Source organism: Gadus macrocephalus, chromosome 17 (genome assembly GCF_031168955.1).
Source record: "Gadus macrocephalus chromosome 17, ASM3116895v1".
Taxonomy (NCBI): Eukaryota; Metazoa; Chordata; class Actinopteri; order Gadiformes; family Gadidae; genus Gadus; species Gadus macrocephalus.
The window spans coordinates 9,157,971-9,185,462 of record NC_082398.1 but is presented as its reverse complement, the minus strand read 5'-3'; the positions used below and the strand labels follow the sequence as shown (position 1 = coordinate 9,185,462).

Sequence of the window (27,492 nt, the reverse complement as noted above, 5' to 3'; positions counted from 1 at the left end):
GCAGAGCTGCCAACTCTCCCGTTTTTCCCGGGTTTCTCCCGTTTTCTGATCCATCTCCCGCCGCCCTCCCGTTTTGTCATTTCTCCCGGTTAACTCCCGTATTTCACGATGTCCAAACTTATTTTATTTATAATCAAATCAAAATGTGTGTCGAATGTTCTAAAGTTGCCAGATCATGTATCAAACGCAAGCATGAGAGGCAACGCAAGCGTCAGCCAATCAAATGCATTTGCAGCAAATACGACAGCACAGGCTGTAGCCAATCAGATCACGTCTATGGTCACTTCTCAAGAGCGCAGAGCTAAAAAAAAAACATGGCGGAGCAAACTCCGTAAATGGTCGTATAAAAATGGCAGAAGCGGGTGTACCATCGAAGAAGATTAAATATATGTGTACTTTTAAGTCGGAATGGACCAAAGAGTATGATTCAATATCAAATAGTCACCTGGACAATAGTCACGCTTTTTGTAAAGCGTGTCGGGTTGATTTTAATATAGGGCACGGCGGTAAAAATGACGTCCGTCAACATTTAAAGTCCCTGAAACATGTCCGTGCTGCCGGGGCACAAAAGGGCACTCAGGCGATAACGGGTTTCATCACTAAGGGACAAAACGAGCAGGAACAAGTGCTCCAGGCTATTGTAATAGTTAGTTAATAAATAAGTGATTGTCAATGAATTCATTGTGAATACATAGGCTACATAATGATACATAAAAAATATGTTTTTTGTTAATGAATACAGTTATTGTGTATTTATTTATATACTGAAGACTACATGATGAATATGTTGTCTATAAATATCTACTTATATGCACAACATCCCTTAAGGTGCGAACACACCAAGCGCGTACCTCGCGTACCATGTACGTGCGTAACGCAGCGAAAATGTTGCTTGACCATTTTGTGTCAAAAATGGTCAGATACGCACAGATACGCGCGGGTCAGGTGCCTCGCACCTGACCCCCCCCCCTAGATAGGTTAGATTGTAGACTGTTGTTTTACTTTGGTCGTCATGAAAAAAAACATAAGGGGTAACACTGTTGTTTTTTATTGGTCGTCATGAAAAAAAACATAAGGGGTAACACTGTGGTTTTTTATTGGTCGTCATGAAAAAAAACATAAGGGGTAACACTGTGGTTTTTTATTGGTCGTCATGAAAAAAAACATAAGGGGTAACACTGTTGTTTTTTATTGGTCGTCATGAAAAAAAACATAAGGGGTAACACTGTTGTTTTTATTGGTCGTCATGAAAAAAAACATAAGGGGTAACACTGTTATTTTACTTTGGTCGTCATGAAAAAAACCATAAGGGGTAACACTGTTGTTTTTTATTGGTCGTCATGAAAAAAAACATAATGGGTAACACTGTTGTTTTTTATTGGTCGTCATGAAAAAAAACATAAGGGATAACACTGTGGTTTTTTAACAACACGACGGACGTGGAGCTGGCGGCGGTGGACAGTGACCACGCCATCACCGTGGAGCTGAAGCACGACGACACGCTCAGCGAGGAGACGGGCGCCTTCATGTAGGTACGCGCGTCACGGGGGACCGCACGCACAACGCACATGCAGCGCACGCACAACGCGCGCACAACGCACGCTCAGCAAACCGATGAATGGGAAATATAATCTACATGTCCGTTTTGTTACAGGAATGTATCAAAACACAATAATAACCCCCCCAGCAAATGTTTGCTAGCCACGGGTTAGTTATTATCTTTTAAACCATTTGGTGGATAATCTGATGAATGCCATTTCGTGGGAGTTTCGATCAAAAGTGTCTCACAACACCTTATCAAACATTGTCAGCGTAAAACAGCCCCGGTGGGAATCAAACCTCCAACCCTGGCGATGTTAATGCCTTGCTCTATTCGTTGTATTTTATATCATCAGACACGATACATCACCAGCGCTTCGTTTATAACAATCGTGTCGTCCGCTGTTGTTGGAAAGCCGTGTCCGTCTGTCCGTATTACCCAGTGTGCCTTGCTCTACACCACGGCGGGGGGCCAGAGGCGTCTGCGCGTCCACAACCTCAGTCTGAACTGCAGCTCCCAGCTGATGGAGCTGTTCAAGAGATGCGAGACGGACTCGCTCATCAACTTCTTCTCCAAAACAGGTGACCATCCAACTCTCTCTGTTCGTTCCCGACCCCTCTCCTCACCCTAGGACCAGGTCACACCATTTTAAAGATTTGTGTTTCGACACCGCAGTAACTCTTCTGCGTTCCTCATCTTATTTGAACCTCAATTTGAGTTTGGAATGTCAGTTAGAAATGTCAGTTGGAAAATACCAGTTATTAAAATGAATGCGTTTGCTTCGTTTACAGCCTTAATCACTTCATAGTGATGATAAGATGCCGGATATATATTCCACTACGCCAACAATTGAATTAGAAGTTAATCAGTCATCGAGACGTCATAACCGAACCAGTTGAGACGTTCATTTGTTGTTTTTAGTTAGAAGATGCATTATGCCAGATGAATTAAAGTGTGATCATATCTCAATATTAACAGTATTAATTGATATGTATTGCCGGTTTAACAATGCCGGCATTACTCCAAACACCTTCCCGTTAAGAAAAACAAGAAAAAGTACAAGTTGACCTGCCAGAGGCTTTAGCAAACGTTGTCCAAGTAGCAGTAATAATGAGAAAAGGAGTCTGAGCAGTGCTTTATTTCAGACGCACGTTCATCATACCTAAGACGTGCTGACAGACAGCCCCACACTGTAATGCAGGGGCCTGGGTTTGACCCCAGGCTAACCCCCCTACTCCTTCTCCTTGCCACTCCATACATCACCCTAAAGTCTGGTTTAACATGGCTGCTCGTCGGTTTACCAGCCACTGGGATTAATATCATCCACAACGGTTTTAATTGGTGGATGAAACTGAGCTCAAAAAATGCCAAGGCAGTTATTAACTTTTTTCGGAAAGCGGGCTCTTACTCAAAACATGTGAATGGTTTTAATAAACTTGACTTGAATAAGTTGAGTTTGTTATTTTTATTCACATTGTATGTATTGTTTTTTCTCTATTCATTTTAAACACATTTAAACTCATTTATTGATTACTTCGTTTTTACAACGTCTCAATTCCCTGGTATCAAGCGCCTTTTTACAGTCAATAATATAAATACCGATGGCTACCTACCGCGCCATCCTGAAGCTAACAACTGTTTATCATCCCGGTGTTCCCCAGCCTACCGTGCCATCCTGAAGCAGCCACTGAAGAGCGTCCGGGAGATCCTGGTCAACCAGACCGCCCACATGCTGGCCTGCTACCGCAAGAACTGTGCCAGCCCCTCTGCCGCCAGCCAGGTCGGTGGACCACTGACCACGCTCCCAAATACAAGAAACTGTGTCTCACGATTTTATGTGATGTCGGTGCAGCTCTTCCCAGGGGTCTGACACATGTCCCGCAAAAGGCTGTGCAGAGTTTTGCTTCACTGCGTTGTCCAATTCAAGACGCTCTGGATCCAAAGACGGAGTGTTGTTAAGACTGAACATGTCGTTTAAATGTACAATTAAATTCAGGGTATTTAGCAGACGCTTTTATCAGAAGAGACTTACAATGAGTACATTCGTCAAAAGAAAGAGAAACAACATATCGCTGTCAGTACATTAAAGATATTCATAGAAACAAGTACCAAGCAGTAATATGTCGGATAATATTTGTATTCATTGATCCATTTCAATTTCGCTGGATTTTAGTTTGTTCTGTTAGCGTTGTATATATTTGGTAAAGTCTAGTTATTCATAAGTGCCTTCGGGTCATTCATCGATCGGCTTAATAGTGTCATACCGTACTGCACATACATATTTTCTACCCCAACGAGACCACTGTAATATTTTACGCAACACGACTTACAAATGTAATGTAAGGCCCAATCCCATTTATACCCCTTAACCCTCCCCCTGTTTTGAAGGGGTAAGGGGAAGGGGTAAGGGGTAGAAATGGGATTGGGCCTAAATGTAATGACTTCTCTGGCTGGTCTAATGGACTCCTCTCCATCCGTCCGTCCCCTCCTCCCAGCTGATCCTGCCCGAGACCATGAAGGTGTTCCCGGTGTACAGGAACAGCCTGATGAAGACGGCCTCCCTGGTGGGCAGCACGGAGCTGTCCACGGACGACCGCGCCCACCAGCGGCTGGCCGTCATGGCCATGGGCGTGGAGGACACCCAGCTGCTGCTGTACCCCCGCCTCATCCCACTGGTGAGGGGGGAGGGTTCACCGAGGGGCAGGGGCTGACTCTGACTCGGCTAGAAATGGTTTTGAATGGAACTCAGTGGAACTCAGCAGAACTCAGTAGAACTCGGTAGAACTCGGGAGAACTCGGCGGAACTCGGCGGAACTCGGCGGAACTCGGCAGAACTCGGTAGATGATGGTTTTTCGATAAAATAGATTTCCGATCAATTGTAAGGTTTCCGATCTTTCCGCAGCACAACATGGAGCTGGAGGGCGAGGCGGTGCCGTCGCCGCTGCGCTGCTCCGAGGACCGCCTGTCCGACGGCGGAGCCGTCCTGCTGGAGAACGGCCACGCCCTCTTCCTGTGGCCTGCCCCCCAAGCTCATCCAGGGGCTCTTCAACCTGCCCTCGCTCGCTCACCTGCAGCCCAACACGGTCAGCAACGCACGCAGGCTCCCCTCACCCTCAAGCTGACCACCTGTTTGGTGATCAGTCGATTCACCGCTGATCGGGTTCAGTGTTTCAGTGTACTTTGACGTTTAAGATGCCAGACTTTATAGATGGATATATCTTTTAATCGATAAAGTCTTTACATCGAATATAACAGAGTGATAAAAAATAAAACACCATCTATATATTATTTGTTACCAAATACTAACAATTATAAGATATCCTAATATTTTGCTGAAAAAGAAACCTACTGAAATACTTAATGCTTACTTAATACCTCAGTATTATTTCCTCAATGAAGTCAATTTCAATTATACCTTAAGCTAGAAAAGGCAAAATATATGAGGCATTTTTTTTAACTTATTTGTTGAACGTCTCTATACAACTTTACAGCAATAAATGTATCCAATTCTCTGACGAGAAACAAATCGGTGGCTGTTGCAGGCAATAAGCCGGTCCAAACATTTAATCTAGTTATGCGCACTAAGTAGGCTACAGATGATCAGAGTCTTCCACAAGGCTACTGCTAAAGCTAGTCAGCTATTTATTAATCTTCTTTTTTTGGGTTGGATACTTACAAAATCTAGCTTACTCTGGTTGGTTTTTCCAAATGGCATAGCCTTAGCTTTAAACCCACAGTTTCACTCCAGCCTTAATTCGAGTGATTTCTAAGGATCAATCCCTCCGGGACATGGCTCAATCAACCCCAGGATTAATGGGTTTAGTCTGTGGAAAGAACAGGTAACTTTACGTTGGATAAAAGTCGACCGGCTGCGAGGAAAGAGTGACATAGTGCAGCTTTAAAGCAGGGCATGTGATTCATTTAAAATCAACAGACGGTTTCGCAATTTCCCCAAGATGTCTTGTAATCCTTGTTTTTCCACGCGAATTTACGGGCCGGACCGCAACTTCCACGGGCCGGACCGCAACTCCCATAACTCACCTGGAATCCACTCCCCCCCCCCCCCCCTCCCCTTCTTCAGAACCTAAAACAACTTGTCACGGATAATGAATCAGGAAGATTACTCGCGCTTTTCTCTCTCCCCCGTTCTTTTTCGAGATGTGGAATGAATCAGTGCTGTAAACGCTCTCCGCGGGACAAGTGCATGCAGGTCTAGGCCCATGTGCGTCTGCTCGGGTCAGCTCTGCAGTGAAATAAGAGGTTCAGGTGCTTTGCCTAGCCCGCTCCTCTACCCTCATACCCCGATACCCTCATAGCAGCTTTCCTGGTTTCCGACTGAACGCACGTCAGGAACGTTGATCCCCATCTGAACACCTCACCTGTATCTCTGAATCTCCGCTGCCTGGTAAAGCCCCGGGCTAAACTCACGGGATTGAACCGACCGGTGATAGATAACCTCTTAGGGATGGCCCACTCATGTGTGCTGGGGTGCGTTGGTTCCAGAATGTGCTGCCAGAGTTGGACAGCCCCCAGTCCAGGAAGGTCCGGGCCATCGTCAGCAGCCTGATGCAGCAGAGACCCAACTCCATGAAGGTAAGGTCCTGGGTGCTGTCCCATACAAGGAAAACATTATTATATATATTGTATATATATATATATATATATTGTGTATGACAACATAAAAATAAGTGATTGTTGGTAATCTGTGTGTTTGACATGATTGCGATGATTAACTTCCATGAATGGATTGGGATGAAATAGCCTACCTCTTAACAAACGATAGTCTGTAACAAAGAGGAAATCACGTTTCAATCAAACACGGCCGAAGACTCTTTGCCTCCCCCTAGTGGCCAGAGCAGGTAAACACATTGCTGCTGTAGCTTAGCAGGAACAGATATTTTTTCGATATTGCGTCAATAATTAAATAATGAAATAAAAATCACATTACGTGAAAGCCTTACCCGCAAATAAAACATTCTGCATCCTCAATATTTGTATATGCAGAAAAAGAATGACGATTGATTAATTGACCACTAAATTAATCAAGATAAGGGTTTGGGCCATCCGTCTCATGGATGCGGGGTTTGAACCCAGAACCTTCTAACCCTATCTAACCATTGGTTTGACCCACCATGACCACACTGTCCTCGATGTACTCCTGCGCGGCTCCTCACTCCCCCCCCCCCCCCCCCCCCCTCCCCATCAGCTGCAGATCGTGCGACCCAAGGACAAGCTGGAGGTGCTGTTCCGTCAGTTCCTGGTGGAGGACAAGGGGCTGTACGGCGGCGCCTCCTATATGGACTTCCTGTGCTACGTCCACCGCGAGATCAGGACGCTGCTCACCTAACTCCGCCCACCACCCCCGCCACCCCCACCCGTAACCCGGCAACCCCAGGCTGTCCGTCCGTCGTTCGCACAACCCCTGAGTGCGCGCTTGAGTGTGTGTATGTGTGTGTGTGTGTGTCTGTGAGCGAGTGTGTGCGTGTGTTTGTCAGCCTGAGAGTGTGTGTGTGTCTGTGAGTCTGTGTGTGCCTGCGAGTGTGTGTAGCTGAGAATGTGTGTGTGTGTGTGTGTGTGTGTGTGTGTGTGTGTGTGTGTGTGAGTGACTGAGTGTTGACGTCAGGGGACCCCACCTCCACAGGGTCCGTATCAACGGTTTAGGGTTCAGAAAGGAGCAGACAGACAGCAGGTGTCTGCGGGGTTGGGGGGGGGGGGGGGGACAAGGGAGCCCTGTTGATGCTGAGCGGGGGACTGTGGACTGAAGCTGCCTTGGAGAACAAGCTCTGGTTCTTAGGCTACTGGTTCTAACTGGTTGAACCCCACGGGAACAAGCTCATTTCTGCTCTGGACTGAGGAACCTTTTAGTCTTGGTTTCCGTCCTGGAGATTCACAATGAGGAAGAGGGAGAGGCGGGACCATCATAATGAACCAATCATAGCCCACCTCACCCCACCCGGCCGCCCTCCTAGCCAATCGCCTTGTGCAATATAACGTTATACTTTGTGAAAGATTACCAAAATTTTTTTGGGCAGAGAATGTCTCTCTCTGTCTCTCTCTCTTTGTCTCTCTGTCTCTCTGTCTCTCTGTCTCTCTATCTCTCTATCTCTCTCTCGCTCTATCGCTCTATCGCTCTCTCTCTCTCTCGAACCCTTTATACATTTAAAACGGGCAGGCTTGCAAACAAAAAGGGATAATTTACGTTTCCATTTCTTATGTTTACAATTAGTAAGATTCGCTGTGCCATTATTTGTTCTGAATGATAGTAGTACAAATTAGTTATTTTGTAATTCACTACCAATTATGATATACATACTTGTATGATATGCTCTATACAAATACATTTCAAAATCAGATCACATTTCCAACCAAATAGAAAGTATTTTGCCTTTAAGAAGTAAACTTTACTATTAAATCTCTATTTCATTAGATTGTTGAATGGAAAAGGAAATAGGTTTCCAGAATGTATTTTAGTGTTAAATCCAATGCTATGGAACTAATTGACGACCCAAATGTGACTGAAAAAGATATTCATTTGTATTTCAAATACTTTTTTTGCGACATTGGTTTGCGTTGCAGAGGGCTCCCTCCATAGGTGAAACAGTGCTACTGCATGTAGAACCGGGTGCTGATTAAGCGCTGATGCGACACGCCTGGGGTCCGCTTATTGAACCTGAAAGGAAGTTCAGCCCTGAACTCCTCCAATGAGATAAAAACCTTAAACGGAAGAATCAAGGCGTTTGATTCTACTTTCTGTTTCACCGTTTTTCCTGAATAACAGTTAAGTGAGGATGCTTTCAGGTGAGGGTAGTTTGATTTTTGTTTTCTGTTCAGGCTCCACTGAGCACCATTGCTGTAGCAATGAGTTATTCTCCCACCAGCTATAAACCCAATCACTTATCAGTGCCAAACTGCCAAACCATAATGTAATAACAACTTTCACCACGCAATTATACATTCCAATAATATATATATATATTTTAATTTTCTCCAACTAAAGCATTGTGCTATGTCTTTTACCGTTAGAGGTATTAATTATTATTTGCAATCCTCCACATGCTGTTTCTTCTGTCTAAGTGATATGACAAGGCATTTGATTTAAACAAAGGAAAGCTTAGTTTAACATGTAGCCTAATCAATGAGCTTATTGGAAAGTTGTCTCGATGAAGTGTGTAAAATGTGTGCTATATTACCACCAGCCTTAAACGGTATAAAAACACGGTCCACTCTATGGGGTTGTATGCAAACGTGTCTCAGGTAAAAGTACCTTTACTCTTCTCAAAAATATTGACACTATTTTATTTTATTTTTTTCCCTTAAGGTGTGTGTGTGTGTGTGTGTGTGTGTGTGTGTGTGTGTGTGTGTGTGTGTGTGTGTGTGTGTGTGTGTGTGTGTGTGTGTGTGTGTGTGTGTGTGTGTGTGTGTGTGTGTGTGTGTTCATTATTCTGTTCGGTCTGCTGTGTGCTTGTGTGCCCTGTGCCTTTTTCCTCTTTCTCCGGACATGCATAGATGAGTGTGCCAGGACGCGGAGATGATTGGTGGACGAGGTTCGAGCCCTGGCCTGTGGTTGGCTGCAGCCGGGAACCAACCACTACAAAGCAGCCAAAATGGCGACCGTCTGAGGGCAGCCGGTTTTTCCCCCGTCCTCTTCCTCTCCCAACCGGCCACACTGTCGTTCTGTCTTGTGGGACATTACGTAATAGTTGATAGTTAACGTGTGTGATCGTAAGGGTGGACTGCCAGTTTTGTTTACGGTGTTTTCTCTTGTTTTACTTAGATAGGGAGGTAAGATTTGTAGTTTGTTTTCTTAGGGCTATTTTCTTACTTTCTAGATAGGATTGTGTTATTTGTTATTTTGGCCTTGGTCCGCCCTGAAGTTTATTTTGTATATCTATAGATTTATTTACTAACTTGCATAAATAAATCTTTCCTTCACACAAATTATGATTTGGGTTGTAGCTACTTGGGAGTTGGGGAAGACGGGGGCTCATTCATGTTAGGCCCTAGGCACCCCTAGGTGTGTGTGTGTGTGTGTGTGTGTGCCCTGTGCCCTGTGCCCTGTGCCCTGTGCCCTGTGCCCTGTGCCCTGTGCCCTGTGCCCTGTGCCCTGTGCCCTGTGCCCTGTGCCCTGTGCCCTGTGCCCTGTGCCCTGTGCCTTGTGCCTTGTGCCTTGTGCCTTGTGCCTTGTGCCTTGTGCCTTGTGCCTTTTTCTCTTTCTCCGGACATGCATAGATGAGTGTGCCAGGACGCGGAGATGATTGGTCGACGAGGTTCGAGCCCTGGCCTGTGGTTGGCTGCAGCCGGGAACCAACCACTACAAAGCAGCCAAGATGGCGGCCGTCTGAGGGCAGCCGGTTTTTCCCCCGTCCTCTTCCTCTCCCAACCGGCCACACTGTCGTTCTGTCTTGTGGGACATTACGTAATAGTTGATAGTTAACGTGTGTGATCGTAAGGGTGGACTGCCAGTTTTGTTTACGGTGTTTTCTCTTGTTTTACTTAGGGAGGTAAGATTTGTAGCTTGTTTTCTTAGGGCTATTTTCTTACTTTCTAGATAGGATTGTGTTATTTGTGATTTTGGCCTTGGTCCGCCCTGAAGTTTATTTTGTATATCTATAGATTTATTTACTAACTTGCATAAATAAATCTTTCCTTCACACAAATTATGATTTGGGTTGTGGCTACTTGGGAGTGGGGGAAGATGGGGGCTCATTCATGTTAGGCCCTAGGCACCCCTAGACGTGTGTGTGTGTGTGTGTGCGTGTGTGTGTGTGTGTGTGTGTGTGTGTGTGTAAACCGACGGGAGAACCAGTGGTGACTGTAATGAGACACGACTGACTCCTGTGCCTGCGTAATACAAACTGCTTTATTTACAAATAAGCGCGGGATATATACATACCGCCTGTGTTAAGCGGCGGCGCCCTCTAGCGCCGCGGTATATCATTACATCTCCCTTTTTCTGAACATTAAAGATTGAATTACAAGGAAGTAAGAAAATCAACATTCAGTAACCGTAGAACACCCGCCTAGGCGAACATATAATATATCAGGAACCATTAAAGTAAACCTAACAGTAAAACCATAAGAACTAATCACATTAGTCCAACTGTAAATGAAATAATATTAAGCATATCAAAGGGTTCATTTCGGTTCTTCGTTCTCTCCGATTTTTTATTATTATTTTTTTTCATTAAGTGTTTTTGATTCGGTCTCTTTGTAACCTGTAAGGGAATAACATGTTAATCAGGTGAGTTTTTCTTTCTTACAGGTTCAGTCTTTCTCTGGGTTTGGGTTTTCTGAGTGTGTGTCGTCTCTCATTTGAGTTGTTGTTCTCCCGTTCAGTGTGAGTGTCCTTTGCGCTGGTATCTTCAGCCGTTTTGATGAGTTCCCTTGTGTTTCGCCTGTACCGTTTTCCGTCTGCTTCCACTATGTATGATCGTGGCTCGTGTGTTGGATGTATCACTTTAGCTGGCCTCCACTGCTTGCCGTCTCACTGTGTCTCCGGGGGTGAGGGCTGGCAGTGTGCGTGATCCTCGGTCGTAGAAGTGTTTTTTTCTGTCTTGGTTGATGTGCATTCTGTCCCGAACTCCTTCCATCGTTCTCGGTTTTAGTAGATTTTGTGCTGTGGGCAGTCGCGTCTTCGTCCTGCGTCCCATAAGCAGCTGCGCAGGTGAGGGTAGGCCATCCAGGGGTGTATTTCTGTAATCCAACAGGGCGAGGTGGGGGTCTTGTTTGTCAGCTTTGGCTTTCTTTAGGAGGTTTTTGACTATTTGCACTGCCTTTTCTGCTTTGCCGTTTGATTGGGGGTATGTGGGTGATGATGTGGTGTGCTTGAATCCATACTCCTCGCTGAATGTTTTGAATTCTGTGGAGGAATACTGAGTGCCATTGTCGGAGCAGACTTCATCAGGTATGCCGTGTCGGGAGAATTGTTGCTTGCAGATGTTGATGACTGCTTGGCTTGTTGTGGTGTTCAGTTTGTTTACCTCGATGAAGTTCGAGTAGTAGTCCACCAAGACGAGGTAGTGTTCGCCATCAAGCTCGCAGATGTCGGTGGCTATTTTTTGCCATGGTCTTGCGGGTATTTCATGTCCAATCATGGGTTCCTTTCTGTTCTGCCTCTTGTATGTGTCGCATATTGCGCATTTTGAAACCGCGTCTGTGATCTGTGCTTGCATCCCCGGCCAGAATAGGATGTCTCTTGCGAATCTTTTTGTTTTCTCGATCCCTTGGTGGCTGGAGTGTAGTTTCTTCAACATCATCCTTCTCAGCGTGGTTGGTATGACTAGTTTGTTGCCCTTGAATATCAGTCCATCTTCTATGGTCATTTCGCTCTTGTAGTCCCAGTATTGTTTGGCCTCATCTGGCGTATCTGATTTGTTTGTCCAGCCTTGGAGAATGAATTGCTTCACTGCTGTGAGTGTTTGATCCTTTTCTGTTTCTGTGCGTATTTCCTGTAGTCGCTCTGGTACTATGGGCAAGCACATGACTGCGCACACTTGTACATCATCGTTATTTTCATTTTCGTCAGTCTCTTTTAAGAAGTTTCTGCTCAGGGCGTCGGCTACGTACAGTTCCTTTCCTTTTTTGTGCTTCACTGTCATGTTGTACTTCTGAAGCCTAAGTAGCATTTTCTGGAGTCGCAGTGGGGTTTCGGCCAGAGGTTTCTTCATAATTACCTCCAAGGGTTTGTGGTCAGTTTCGACTTCGAATGTTCGCCCGAACAGGTATTGGTAGAACTTTTCACATCCAAACATGATGGCAGCCAGCTCCTTTTCTATTTGCGCATATCTTTTTTGGGTATCGGTGAAGGCTTTTGAGGCGTAAGCTATGGGGCAGCATTCGTCTTGGAAAAGCACGGCTCCTATTCCGCAACTGGATGCGTCCACGCTTAGCTTGACTGGCTTCGACGCGTCGTAGTATCTCAGTATTGGAGCCTCGGTGACCATTTCCTGCAGTTTCTCGAAGCTCCTGTCGTGTTCCTCCATCCAGATCCATTCTGTGGTTTTCTCCAGCAGCGTCCGGAGTGGGGCGGTAACGGTGGATAATTGCGGTAGGAACTTCCCCAGGTATGTGATCATCCCAAGGTAAGTTTGTAATTCAGTCTTGTTTGTGGGTTTTTGCATTTTGTTGACTGCCTCCACTTTTTTGGGGTCTGGTTTAAGTCCGTCTGCTGTCAAGATGTGTCCCATGTATTTCACTTCTTGCGCCCAGAATGTGCATTTTTCAGGGTTGAGTTTGATGTTCTTTTCCCTGACTCGGTTCAGCACTCTTTCCAGTCTTTGGTTGTGTTGCTCTTCGTTTGTCCCCCATACGAGTATGTCAACCACGATTACTTCCACCCCCTCCATGTCCTCAAACATTTCTGTCATGTCTTTGGAATATTTCGCCGGCCGTGTTTATTCCGAATGGTAGTCTTTTGTATGCGTATCGTCCGAAAGGGGTGTTGAATGTGCACAGCGCTGAGCTTTCCTTGTCCAGCTTTACCTGCCAGTAGCCACATTGTGCGTCAAGTGTGCTGAATACCTTGGCTCCTGGCATCCGGGCCATCACCTCTTCAATCGTCCTCATGGGATAGTGTTCCCTCTCGATAGCGTTGTTCAGGTCCTTGGGGTCCATGCATATGCGTATCTTCTGTTTTTCTGGCTTCCAAACTGCGACCATGCTGCTCACCCACTGCCTCGGTTCTGTTACTTTCTCGATGACGTCTAGTTGTTCCATCTTTTTCAGTTCCGCCTTTATTTTCTCTCTCAGGGCGACGGGGACCCTTCTCGGGGCATGGATGATGGGCTGTGCGTCTGCTCTGATCTTGATGCGCTGTTCTCCCTCGAAGCGTCCCAGTCCCTCAAACACGTCTGCGTATTCCGTCCGTATTTCTTGACTTTGCCTTGTCTTTATTTCTCTGATGCGCTTTATGAGTCCGAGTTTCACACAGGTTGTTAGGCCCAGCAGTGGTGTTGCTTTCTGGTTCAGCACCTGGAATTCAACGTGATGAAAACGCCGCTTGTATTCCGTGAGCAGTTGGCATTTCCCCATTGGCTTCAGGCACTGTCCTCCGTAAGTCACTAGTTTTGCTTTAGATTTTTCAATTTGAGCGTCTGCTTGTCGGTAGATGGATTCCGGTATGACGTTGCATTGCGCGCCTGTGTCTATTTTGAATCTGACTTTTTTGTCGTTAATGACGAGGTCCACTTCCCAGTCTTCCCCGCTGGTTGTCTTCACCATGTCCAAGTACATTTCGTCTGGGTCTGATTCGGATTGTTCTTCTAACCTGTGCACTGGCTTTCTTGTCCTGTACGATGCTGTTTTGGACATGCATTTGTTCGCGAAGTGGTTCATCTTCCCGCAGTTCTTGCACTTTTGACCGTATGCCTGACATTTCCCCTTCTGATGGTCTCGGCCGCAGTATTTACAGTCCTGAATTGTATTTTGCCTATACGGGGTGGCTGGTGACGTCTGCTGATTTTTTTCGCGCTCCCGTTTGATTTCGTTAACGGCACATTCGGCTTGTGTTTGTGTGTTTAATTTGTCCAATTGTGTACGGCTAGCTTCTGCAGCTCGGCATATGTCAATAGCCTTGGGTAAGTCTAGGTCGGTTGTTCTCAACAATTTTGCCCTTACGTGGTCATACCTTATTCCCACAACAATTCGGTCCTTTATCAAGCTGTCACATAGTTGTGCGTACTCACATGACCTTGCCTTTGATCTCAAGTCCGTAATGAACTGGTCGATGCTTTCGCCGGGGGCCTGGACACGCGTGTTGAACACATGTCTCTCAAACGTCACATTATTTTGGGGGGTGAAGTGTTTCTCGAACTTGTCCAGTAGTACCTTGAGTATGTTTCTGTCCTCTTGTTGTGTGAAGTCGAAAGTGTTGTAGATCTCCAAAGCTTCATCCCCGATAACGTGTAGCAACGTGCAGCTCTGTACCTTCTGCGACCTTCCTTCCATGCCTGTAGCGGTCATGTAAAGTTCAAATTTTTGTCTCCATCTCTTCCATTTGTCGGCGATGTTTCCTTCCAACCGTAGGGGTTCCGGTGCTTTTAGCGCTTCCATTTTATATTTGGCGTGAATTCGTCTTTTCTGACACCATGTAATGAGACACGATGTGTTACCCATTATGTTTTTTTCCATGATGACCGATAAAAAAACAACAGTGTTACCCCTTATGTTTTTTTCATGACGGCCGATTAAAAAACAACTGTTACCCCTTTTGTTTTTTTTATGACAACAAATGAAAAACGACAATGTTACCCATTATGTTTTTTTCAAGACGGCCGATTAAAAAACAACAGTGATCACCAATACACGAAGATCACCTGAACCCCCCAAATCCATGCTAGCCTATCAATCATTTTGAAATTTTAAAATTATATTATGACTACCAATTTTTACTTTAGCACATGATGAAAATTGTATGACCTTGTAGCACATGACCAAAAGTATTAGCTCAAGATTTCTATGGATAGTTTTGTTTGTGTGCTGTTTGGCCATGTGATTGTATGATAACAAGATATATGTTCATTGTTGTATTGTTTAATAATGACCTGTATTTCCAATGAGACCCACAATGTGAATACCGTTCCAGTATTATCGGGAACGCGTTGTGGTTTTTCTCTATTCGATAGAGTTGTTCCCACACGGTTGATGGTGTTGATGATTGATCCTACTTTGGATATGTTTTCCGTGTGGTAAATGGTGTTTATGATTTAAAATAATATTGTATGGTCATCTAAGATGACCAAGGAGGGATTGTTACGTATTTTAAGAATCTAAGCTACCCACACATAGACCAAAATGAAGCAGGACCAAACATATAAGCCGTAAATACTATACATAGCCACAAGGGGAGCAAGACCTTATTAGAGGCTGCTCCAGCCACAGATGGCAGCGCCTTTTAAATATATGAAGAAGCCGAAGCCATTACGGCACCCCGGCCACGCCCACTAGGCCACGCCCACTTGGCGGTCTCTACCTGAGGACACGAGGTGGGGATCGCCAGAGATTTTCAGCGACACCCGCGGACAGCCACGGGCCTCTGCCCGTGGCTGAAAGTAGCCAGAGTTATTATCTCTCACACGTGTTAGATTCAATTTCCTCCGTATAGCTTCACTTACCATGCCGAAACATGCCGACGACTTTATAATAAATGAAGTGAGTTAAAGCAACCCGGGATTGGACAACTTTCTTCGAGAATATGCAATAGTTTCGACTTCGAATGTTCGCCCGAACAGGTATTGGTAGAACTTTTCACATCCAAACATGATGGCAGCCAGCTCCTTTTCTATTTGCGCATATCTTTTTTGGATATCGGTGAAGGCTTTTGAGGAGTAAGCTATTGGGCAGCATTCGTCTTGGAAAAGCACGGCTCCTATTCCGCAACTGGATGCGTCCACGCTTAGCTTGACTGGCTTCGACGCGTCGTAGTATCTCAGTAGGCCTACTGGAGCCTCGGTGACCATTTCCTGCAGTTTCTCGAAGCTCCTGTCGTGTTCCTCCATCCAGATCCATTCTGTGGTTTTCTCCAGCAGCGTCCGGAGTGGGGCGGTAACGGTGGATAATTGCGGTAGGAACTTCCCCAGGTATGTGATCATCCCAAGGTAAGTTTGTAATTCAGTCTTGTTTGTGGGTTTTTGCATTTTGTTGACTGCCTCCACTTTTTTGGGGTCTGGTTTAAGTCCGTCTGCTGTCAAGATGTGTCCCATGTATTTCACTTCTTGCGCCCAGAATGTGCATTTTTCAGGGTTGAGTTTGATGTTCTTTTCCCTGACTCGGTTCAGCACTCTTTCCAGTCTTTGGTTGTGTTGCTCTTCGTTTGTCCCCCATACGAGTATGTCAACCACGATTACTTCCACCCCCTCCATGTCCTCAAACATTTCTGTCATGTCTTTGGAATATTTCGCCGGCCGTGTTTATTCCGAATGGTAGTCTTTTGTATGCGTATCGTCCGAAAGGGGTGTTGAATGTGCACAGCGCTGAGCTTTCCTTGTCCAGCTTTACCTGCCAGTAGCCACATTGTGCGTCAAGTGTGCTGAATACCTTGGCTCCTGGCATCCGGGCCATCACCTCTTCAATCGTCCTCATGGGATAGTGTTCCCTCTCGATAGCGTTGTTCAGGTCCTTGGGGTCCATGCATATGCGTATCTTCTGTTTTTCTGGCTTCCAAACTGCGACCATGCTGCTCACCCACTGCCTCGGTTCTGTTACTTTCTCGATGACGTCTAGTTGTTCCATCTTTTTCAGTTCCGCCTTTATTTTCTCTCTCAGGGCGACGGGGACCCTTCTCGGGGCATGGATGATGGGCTGTGCGTCTGCTCTGATCTTGATGCGCTGTTCTCCCTCGAAGCGTCCCAGTCCCTCAAACACGTCTGCGTATTCCGTCCGTATTTCTTGACTTTGCCTTGTCTTTATTTCTCTGATGCGCTTTATGAGTCCGAGTTTCACACAGGTTGTTAGGCCCAGCAGTGGTGTTGCTTTCTGGTTCAGCACCTGGAATTCAACGTGATGAAAACGCCGCTTGTATTCCGTGAGCAGTTGGCATTTCCCCATTGGCTTCAGGCACTGTCCTCCGTAAGTCACTAGTTTTGCTTTAGATTTTTCAATTTGAGCGTCTGCTTGTCGGTAGATGGATTCCGGTATGACGTTGCATTGCGCGCCTGTGTCTATTTTGAATCTGACTTTTTTGTCGTTAATGACGAGGTCCACTTCCCAGTCTTCCCCGCTGGTTGTCTTCACCATGTCCAAGTACATTTCGTCTGGGTCTGATTCGGATTGTTCTTCTAACCTGTGCACTGGCTTTCTTGTCCTGTACGATGCTGTTTTGGACATGCATTTGTTCGCGAAGTGGTTAATCTTCCCGCAGTTCTTGCACTTTTGACCGTATGCCTGACATTTCCCCTTCTGATGGTCTCGGCCGCAGTATTTACAGTCCTGAATTGTATTTTGCCTATACGGGGTGGCTGGTGACGTCTGCTGATTTTTTTCGCGCTCCCGTTTGATTTCGTTAACGGCACATTCGGCTTGTGTTTGTGTGTTTAATTTGTCCAATTGTGTACGGCTAGCTTCTGCAGCTCGGCATATGTCAATAGCCTTGGGTAAGTCTAGGTCGGTTGTTCTCAACAATTTTGCCCTTACGTGGTCATCCCTTATTCCCACAACAATTCGGTCCTTTATCAAGCTGTCACATAGTTGTGCGTACTCACATGACCTTGCCTTTGATCTCAAGTCCGTAATGAACTGGTCGATGCTTTCGCCGGGGGCCTGGACACGCGTGTTGAACACATGTCTCTCAAACGTCACATTATTTTGGGGGGTGAAGTGTTTCTCGAACTTGTCCAGTAGTACCTTGAGTATGTTTCTGTCCTCTTGTTGTGTGAAGTCGAAAGTGTTGTAGATCTCCAAAGCTTCATCCCCGATAACGTGTAGCAACGTGCAGCTCTGTACCTTCTGCGACCTTCCTTCCATGCCTGTAGCGGTCATGTAAAGTTCAAATTTTTGTCTCCATCTCTTCCATTTGTCGGCGATGTTTCCTTCCAACCGTAGGGGTTCCGGTGCTTTTAGCGCTTCCATTTTATATTTGGCGTGAATTCGTCTTTTCTGACACCATGTAATGAGACACGATGTGTTACCCATTATGTTTTTTTCCATGATGACCGATAAAAAAACAACAGTGTTACCCCTTATGTTTTTTTCATGACGGCCGATTAAAAAACAACTGTTACCCCTTTTGTTTTTTTTATGACAACAAATGAAAAACGACAATGTTACCCATTATGTTTTTTTCAAGACGGCCGATTAAAAAACAACAGTGATCACCAATACACGAAGATCACCTGAACCCCCCCAAATCCATGCTAGCCTATCAATCATTTTGAAATTTTAAAATTATATTATGACTACCAATTTTTACTTTAGCACATGATGAAAATTGTATGACCTTGTAGCACATGACCAAAAGTATTAGCTCAAGATTTCTATGGATAGTTTTGTTTGTGTGCTGTTTGGCCATGTGATTGTATGATAACAAGATATATGTTCATTGTTGTATTGTTTAATAATGACCTGTATTTCCAATGAGACCCACAATGTGAATACCGTTCCAGTATTATCGGGAACGCGTTGTGGTTTTTCTCTATTCGATAGAGTTGTTCCCACACGGTTGATGGTGTTGATGATTGATCCTACTTTGGATATGTTTTCCGTGTGGTAAATGGTGTTTATGATTTAAAATAATATTGTATGGTCATCTAAGATGACCAAGGAGGGATTGTTACGTATTTTAAGAATCTAAGCTACCCACACATAGACCAAAATGAAGCAGGACCAAACATATAAGCCGTAAATACTATACATAGCCACAAGGGGAGCAAGACCTTATTAGAGGCTGCTCCAGCCACAGATGGCAGCGCCTTTTAAATATATGAAGAAGCCGAAGCCATTACGGCACCCCGGCCACGCCCACTAGGCCACGCCCACATGGCGGTCTCTACCTGAGGACACGAGGTGGGGATCGCCAGAGATTTTCAGCGACACCCGCGGACAGCCACGGGCCTCTGCCCGTGGCTGAAAGTAGCCAGAGTTATTATCTCTCACACGTGTTAGATTAAATTTCCTCCGTATAGCTTCACTTACCATGCCGAAACATGCCGACGACTTTATAATAAATAAAGTGAGTTAAAGCAACCCGGGATTGGACAACTTTCTTCGAGAATATGCAATAGTTTCGACTTCGAATGTTCGCCCGAACAGGTATTGGTAGAACTTTTCACATCCAAACATGATGGCAGCCAGCTCCTTTTCTATTTGCGCATATCTTTTTTGGGTATCGGTGAAGGCTTTTGAGGAGTAAGCTATGGGGCAGCATTCGTCTTGGAAAAGCACGGCTCCTATTCCGCAACTGGATGCGTCCACGCTTAGCTTGACTGGCTTCGACGCGTCGTAGTATCTCAGTAGGCCTACTGGAGCCTCGGTGACCATTTCCTGCAGTTTCTCGAAGCTCCTGTCGTGTTCCTCCATCCAGATCCATTCTGTGGTTTTCTCCAGCAGCGTCCGGAGTGGGGCGGTAACGGTGGATAATTGCGGTAGGAACTTCCCCAGGTATGTGATCATCCCAAGGTAAGTTTGTAATTCAGTCTTGTTTGTGGGTTTTTGCATTTTGTTGACTGCCTCCACTTTTTTGGGGTCTGGTTTAAGTCCGTCTGCTGTCAAGATGTGTCCCATGTATTTCACTTCTTGCGCCCAGAATGTGCATTTTTCAGGGTTGAGTTTGATGTTCTTTTCCCTGACTCGGTTCAGCACTCTTTCCAGTCTTTGGTTGTGTTGCTCTTCGTTTGTCCCCCATACGAGTATGTCAACCACGATTACTTCCACCCCCTCCATGTCCTCAAACATTTCTGTCATGTCTTTGGAATATTTCGCCGGCCGTGTTTATTCCGAATGGTAGTCTTTTGTATGCGTATCGTCCGAAAGGGGTGTTGAATGTGCACAGCGCTGAGCTTTCCTTGTCCAGCTTTACCTGCCAGTAGCCACATTGTGCGTCAAGTGTGCTGAATACCTTGGCTCCTGGCATCCGGGCCATCACCTCTTCAATCGTCCTCATGGGATAGTGTTCCCTCTCGATAGCGTTGTTCAGGTCCTTGGGGTCCATGCATATGCGTATCTTCTGTTTTTCTGGCTTCCAAACTGCGACCATGCTGCTCACCCACTGCCTCGGTTCTGTTACTTTCTCGATGACGTCTAGTTGTTCCATCTTTTTCAGTTCCGCCTTTATTTTCTCTCTCAGGGCGACGGGGACCCTTCTCGGGGCATGGATGATGGGCTGTGCGTCTGCTCTGATCTTGATGCGCTGTTCTCCCTCGAAGCGTCCCAGTCCCTCAAACACGTCTGCGTATTCCGTCCGTATTTCTTGACTTTGCCTTGTCTTTATTTCTCTGATGCGCTTTATGAGTCCGAGTTTCACACAGGTTGTTAGGCCCAGCAGTGGTGTTGCTTTCTGGTTCAGCACCTGGAATTCAACGTGATGAAAACGCCGCTTGTATTCCGTGAGCAGTTGGCATTTCCCCATTGGCTTCAGGCACTGTCCTCCGTAAGTCACTAGTTTTGCTTTAGATTTTTCAATTTGAGCGTCTGCTTGTCGGTAGATGGATTCCGGTATGACGTTGCATTGCGCGCCTGTGTCTATTTTGAATCTGACTTTTTTGTCGTTAATGACGAGGTCCACTTCCCAGTCTTCCCCGCTGGTTGTCTTCACCATGTCCAAGTACATTTCGTCTGGGTCTGATTCGGATTGTTCTTCTAACCTGTGCACTGGCTTTCTTGTCCTGTACGATGCTGTTTTGGACATGCATTTGTTCGCGAAGTGGTTAATCTTCCCGCAGTTCTTGCACTTTTGACCGTATGCCTGACATTTCCCCTTCTGATGGTCTCGGCCGCAGTATTTACAGTCCTGAATTGTATTTTGCCTATACGGGGTGGCTGGTGACGTCTGCTGATTTTTTTCGCGCTCCTGTTTGATTTCGTTAACGGCACATTCGGCTTGTGTTTGTGTGTTTAATTTGTCCAATTGTGTACGGCTAGCTTCTGCAGCTCGGCATATGTCAATAGCCTTGGGTAAGTCTAGGTCGGTTGTTCTCAACAATTTTGCCCTTACGTGGTCATACCTTATTCCCACAACAATTCGGTCCTTTATCAAGCTGTCACATAGTTGTGCGTACTCACATGACCTTGCCTTTGATCTCAAGTCCGTAATGAACTGGTCGATGCTTTCGCCGGGGGCCTGGACACGCGTGTTGAACACATGTCTCTCAAACGTCACATTATTTTGGGGGGTGAAGTGTTTCTCGAACTTGTCCAGTAGTACCTTGAGTATGTTTCTGTCCTCTTGTTGTGTGAAGTCGAAAGTGTTGTAGATCTCCAAAGCTTCATCCCCGATAACGTGTAGCAACGTGCAGCTCTGTACCTTCTGCGACCTTCCTTCCATGCCTGTAGCGGTCATGTAAAGTTCAAATTTTTGTCTGCATCTCTTCCATTTGTCGGCGATGTTTCCTTCCAACCGTAGGGGTTCCGGTGCTTTTAGCGCTTCCATTTTATGTTTGGCGTGAATTCGTCTTTTCTGACACCATGTAATGAGACACGATGTGTTACCCATTATGTTTTTTTCCATGATGACCGATAAAAAAACAACAGTGTTACCCCTTATGTTTTTTTCATGACGGCCGATTAAAAAACAACTGTTACCCCTTTTGTTTTTTTTATGACAACAAATGAAAAACGACAATGTTACCCATTATGTTTTTTTCAAGACGGCCGATTAAAAAACAACAGTGATCACCAATACACGAAGATCACCTGAACCCCCCAAATCCATGCTAGCCTATCAATCATTTTGAAATTTTAAAATTATATTATGACTACCAATTTTTACTTTAGCACATGATGAAAATTGTATGACCTTGTAGCACATGACCAAAAGTATTAGCTCAAGATTTCTATGGATAGTTTTGTTTGTGTGCTGTTTGGCCATGTGATTGTATGATAACAAGATATATGTTCATTGTTGTATTGTTTAATAATGACCTGTATTTCCAATGAGACCCACAATGTGAATACCGTTCCAGTATTATCGGGAACGCGTTGTGGTTTTTCTCTATTCGATAGAGTTGTTCCCACACGGTTGATGGTGTTGATGATTGATCCTACTTTGGATATGTTTTCCGTGTGGTAAATGGTGTTTATGATTTAAAATAATATTGTATGGTCATCTAAGATGACCAAGGAGGGATTGTTACGTATTTTAAGAATCTAAGCTACCCACACATAGACCAAAATGAAGCAGGACCAAACATATAAGCCGTAAATACTATACATAGCCACAAGGGGAGCAAGACCTTATTAGAGGCTGCTCCAGCCACAGATGGCAGCGCCTTTTAAATATATGAAGAAGCCGAAGCCATTACGGCACCCCGGCCACGCCCACTAGGCCACGCCCACATGGCGGTCTCTACCTGAGGACACGAGGTGGGGATCGCCAGAGATTTTCAGCGACACCCGCGGACAGCCACGGGCCTCTGCCCGTGGCTGAAAGTAGCCAGAGTTATTATCTCTCACACGTGTTAGATTCAATTTCCTCCGTATAGCTTCACTTACCATGCCGAAACATGCCGACGACTTTATAATAAATGAAGTGAGTTAAAGCAACCCGGGATTGGAAAACTTTCTTCGAGAATATGCAATAGTTTCGACTTCGAATGTTCGCCCGAACAGGTATTGGTAGAACTTTTCACATCCAAACATGATGGCAGCCAGCTCCTTTTCTATTTGCGCATATCTTTTTTGGGTATCGGTGAAGGCTTTTGAGGAGTAAGCTATGGGGCAGCATTCGTCTTGGAAAAGCACGGCTCCTATTCCGCAACTGGATGCGTCCACGCTTAGCTTGACTGGCTTCGACGCGTCGTAGTATCTCAGTAGGCCTACTGGAGCCTCGGTGACCATTTCCTGCAGTTTCTCGAAGCTCCTGTCGTGTTCCTCCATCCAGATCCATTCTGTGGTTTTCTCCAGCAGCGTCCGGAGTGGGGCGGTAACGGTGGATAATTGCGGTAGGAACTTCCCCAGGTATGTGATCATCCCAAGGTAAGTTTGTAATTCAGTCTTGTTTGTGGGTTTTTGCATTTTGTTGACTGCCTCCACTTTTTTGGGGTCTGGTTTAAGTCCGTCTGCTGTCAAGATGTGTCCCATGTATTTCACTTCTTGCGCCCAGAATGTGCATTTTTCAGGGTTGAGTTTGATGTTCTTTTCCCTGACTCGGTTCAGCACTCTTTCCAGTCTTTGGTTGTGTTGCTCTTCGTTTGTCCCCCATACGAGTATGTCAACCACGATTACTTCCACCCCCTCCATGTCCTCAAACATTTCTGTCATGTCTTTGGAATATTTCGCCGGCCGTGTTTATTCCGAATGGTAGTCTTTTGTATGCGTATCGTCCGAAAGGGGTGTTGAATGTGCACAGCGCTGAGCTTTCCTTGTCCAGCTTTACCTGCCAGTAGCCACATTGTGCGTCAAGTGTGCTGAATACCTTGGCTCCTGGCATCCGGGCCATCACCTCTTCAATCGTCCTCATGGGATAGTGTTCCCTCTCGATAGCGTTGTTCAGGTCCTTGGGGTCCATGCATATGCGTATCTTCTGTTTTTCTGGCTTCCAAACTGCGACCATGCTGCTCACCCACTGCCTCGGTTCTGTTACTTTCTCGATGACGTCTAGTTGTTCCATCTTTTTCAGTTCCGCCTTTATTTTCTCTCTCAGGGCGACGGGGACCCTTCTCGGGGCATGGATGATGGGCTGTGCGTCTGCTCTGATCTTGATGCGCTGTTCTCCCTCGAAGCGTCCCAGTCCCTCAAACACGTCTGCGTATTCCGTCCGTATTTCTTGACTTTGCCTTGTCTTTATTTCTCTGATGCGCTTTATGAGTCCGAGTTTCACACAGGTTGTTAGGCCCAGCAGTGGTGTTGCTTTCTGGTTCAGCACCTGGAATTCAACGTGATGAAAACGCCGCTTGTATTCCGTGAGCAGTTGGCATTTCCCCATTGGCTTCAGGCACTGTCCTCCGTAAGTCACTAGTTTTGCTTTAGATTTTTCAATTTGAGCGTCTGCTTGTCGGTAGATGGATTCCGGTATGACGTTGCATTGCGCGCCTGTGTCTATTTTGAATCTGACTTTTTTGTCGTTAATGACGAGGTCCACTTCCCAGTCTTCCCCGCTGGTTGTCTTCACCATGTCCAAGTACATTTCGTCTGGGTCTGATTCGGATTGTTCTTCTAACCTGTGCACTGGCTTTCTTGTCCTGTACGATGCTGTTTTGGACATGCATTTGTTCGCGAAGTGGTTAATCTTCCCGCAGTTCTTGCACTTTTGACCGTATGCCTGACATTTCCCCTTCTGATGGTCTCGGCCGCAGTATTTACAGTCCTGAATTGTATTTTGCCTATACGGGGTGGCTGGTGACGTCTGCTGATTTTTTTCGCGCTCCCGTTTGATTTCGTTAACGGCACATTCGGCTTGTGTTTGTGTGTTTAATTTGTCCAATTGTGTACGGCTAGCTTCTGCAGCTCGGCATATGTCAATAGCCTTGGGTAAGTCTAGGTCGGTTGTTCTCAACAATTTTGCCCTTACGTGGTCATACCTTATTCCCACAGCAATTCGGTCCTTTATCAAGCTGTCACATAGTTGTGCGTACTCACATGACCTTGCCTTTGATCTCAAGTCCGTAATGAACTGGTCGATGCTTTCGCCGGGGGCCTGGACACGCGTGTTGAACACATGTCTCTCAAACGTCACATTATTTTGGGGGGTGAAGTGTTTCTCGAACTTGTCCAGTAGTACCTTGAGTATGTTTCTGTCCTCTTGTTGTGTGAAGTCGAAAGTGTTGTAGATCTCCAAAGCTTCATCCCCGATAACGTGTAGCAACGTGCAGCTCTGTACCTTCTGCGACCTTCCTTCCATGCCTGTAGCGGTCATGTAAAGTTCAAATTTTTGTCTCCATCTCTTCCATTTGTCGGCGATGTTTCCTTCCAACCGTAGGGGTTCCGGTGCTTTTAGCGCTTCCATTTTATATTTGGCGTGAATTCGTCTTTTCTGACACCATGTAATGAGACACGATGTGTTACCCATTATGTTTTTTTCCATGATGACCGATAAAAAAACAACAGTGTTACCCCTTATGTTTTTTTCATGACGGCCGATTAAAAAACAACTGTTACCCCTTTTGTTTTTTTTATGACAACAAATGAAAAACGACAATGTTACCCATTATGTTTTTTTCAAGACGGCCGATTAAAAAACAACAGTGATCACCAATACACGAAGATCACCTGAACCCCCCCAAATCCATGCTAGCCTATCAATCATTTTGAAATTTTAAAATTATATTATGACTACCAATTTTTACTTTAGCACATGATGAAAATTGTATGACCTTGTAGCACATGACCAAAAGTATTAGCTCAAGATTTCTATGGATAGTTTTGTTTGTGTGCTGTTTGGCCATGTGATTGTATGATAACAAGATATATGTTCATTGTTGTATTGTTTAATAATGACCTGTATTTCCAATGAGACCCACAATGTGAATACCGTTCCAGTATTATCGGGAACGCGTTGTGGTTTTTCTCTATTCGATAGAGTTGTTCCCACACGGTTGATGGTGTTGATGATTGATCCTACTTTGGATATGTTTTCCGTGTGGTAAATGGTGTTTATGATTTAAAATAATATTGTATGGTCATCTAAGATGACCAAGGAGGGATTGTTACGTATTTTAAGAATCTAAGCTACCCACACATAGACCAAAATGAAGCAGGACCAAACATATAAGCCGTAAATACTATACATAGCCACAAGGGGAGCAAGACCTTATTAGAGGCTGCTCCAGCCACAGATGGCAGCGCCTTTTAAATATATGAAGAAGCCGAAGCCATTACGGCACCCCGGCCACGCCCACTAGGCCACGCCCACATGGCGGTCTCTACCTGAGGACACGAGGTGGGGATCGCCAGAGATTTTCAGCGACACCCGCGGACAGCCACGGGCCTCTGCCCGTGGCTGAAAGTAGCCAGAGTTATTATCTCTCACACGTGTTAGATTAAATTTCCTCCGTATAGCTTCACTTACCATGCCGAAACATGCCGACGACTTTATAATAAATAAAGTGAGTTAAAGCAACCCGGGATTGGACAACTTTCTTCGAGAATATGCAATAGTTTCGACTTCGAATGTTCGCCCGAACAGGTATTGGTAGAACTTTTCACATCCAAACATGATGGCAGCCAGCTCCTTTTCTATTTGCGCATATCTTTTTTGGGTATCGGTGAAGGCTTTTGAGGAGTAAGCTATGGGGCAGCATTCGTCTTGGAAAAGCACGGCTCCTATTCCGCAACTGGATGCGTCCACGCTTAGCTTGACTGGCTTCGACGCGTCGTAGTATCTCAGTAGGCCTACTGGAGCCTCGGTGACCATTTCCTGCAGTTTCTCGAAGCTCCTGTCGTGTTCCTCCATCCAGATCCATTCTGTGGTTTTCTCCAGCAGCGTCCGGAGTGGGGCGGTAACGGTGGATAATTGCGGTAGGAACTTCCCCAGGTATGTGATCATCCCAAGGTAAGTTTGTAATTCAGTCTTGTTTGTGGGTTTTTGCATTTTGTTGACTGCCTCCACTTTTTTGGGGTCTGGTTTAAGTCCGTCTGCTGTCAAGATGTGTCCCATGTATTTCACTTCTTGCGCCCAGAATGTGCATTTTTCAGGGTTGAGTTTGATGTTCTTTTCCCTGACTCGGTTCAGCACTCTTTCCAGTCTTTGGTTGTGTTGCTCTTCGTTTGTCCCCCATACGAGTATGTCAACCACGATTACTTCCACCCCCTCCATGTCCTCAAACATTTCTGTCATGTCTTTGGAATATTTCGCCGGCCGTGTTTATTCCGAATGGTAGTCTTTTGTATGCGTATCGTCCGAAAGGGGTGTTGAATGTGCACAGCGCTGAGCTTTCCTTGTCCAGCTTTACCTGCCAGTAGCCACATTGTGCGTCAAGTGTGCTGAATACCTTGGCTCCTGGCATCCGGGCCATCACCTCTTCAATCGTCCTCATGGGATAGTGTTCCCTCTCGATAGCGTTGTTCAGGTCCTTGGGGTCCATGCATATGCGTATCTTCTGTTTTTCTGGCTTCCAAACTGCGACCATGCTGCTCACCCACTGCCTCGGTTCTGTTACTTTCTCGATGACGTCTAGTTGTTCCATCTTTTTCAGTTCCGCCTTTATTTTCTCTCTCAGGGCGACAGGGACCCTTCTCGGGGCATGGATGATGGGCTGTGCGTCTGCTCTGATCTTGATGCGCTGTTCTCCCTCGAAGCGTCCCAGTCCCTCAAACACGTCTGCGTATTCCGTCCGTATTTCTTGACTTTGCCTTGTCTTTATTTCTC

General features: G+C 45.6%; 2 protein-coding genes across 4 annotated transcripts in view; both read left to right on the top strand.

Annotated features, from left to right (window-relative positions):
- Nucleotides 1–27,492, top strand: part of LOC132475712 (C-type mannose receptor 2-like) — a 72,693-nt gene that overhangs the window by 17,626 nt on the left and 27,575 nt on the right. The gene's annotated exons all lie outside the window — the stretch shown is intronic.
- Nucleotides 1,418–7,957, top strand: LOC132475713 (protein transport protein Sec24D-like). 3 transcript variants are annotated; one of them, XM_060076985.1, is made up of 7 exons: nt 1,418–1,528; nt 1,983–2,121; nt 3,202–3,320; nt 4,036–4,215; nt 4,444–4,624; nt 6,045–6,134; nt 6,748–7,957. In XM_060076985.1, the coding sequence occupies exons 2-7, from the start codon at nt 2,064–2,066 to the stop codon at nt 7,059–7,061; spliced, it is 942 nt and encodes a 313-aa protein (XP_059932968.1). In that variant the 5' UTR covers nt 1,418–1,528; nt 1,983–2,063; the 3' UTR covers nt 7,062–7,957. The 3 variants fall into 3 exon arrangements, with proteins under 3 accessions (XP_059932968.1, XP_059932969.1, XP_059932970.1); XM_060076986.1 differs by having other exon boundaries at nt 1,418–1,532; XM_060076987.1 differs by lacking the exons at nt 4,036–4,215; nt 4,444–4,624 and having other exon boundaries at nt 6,748–7,026.

Bases quoted from the DNA above. Each gene is read 5' to 3' on its own strand.
- LOC132475713 (XM_060076985.1), top strand. From the start codon at position 2,064: ATGGAGCTGTTCAAGAGATGCGAGACGGACTCGCTCATCAACTTCTTC. The intron at 2,122-3,201 runs GTGACCATCCAA...GGTGTTCCCCAG, and splicing joins CAACTTCTTCTCCAAAACAG to CCTACCGTGCCATCCTGAAG. The intron at 6,135-6,747 runs GTAAGGTCCTGG...CCTCCCCATCAG, and splicing joins AGAGACCCAACTCCATGAAG to CTGCAGATCGTGCGACCCAA.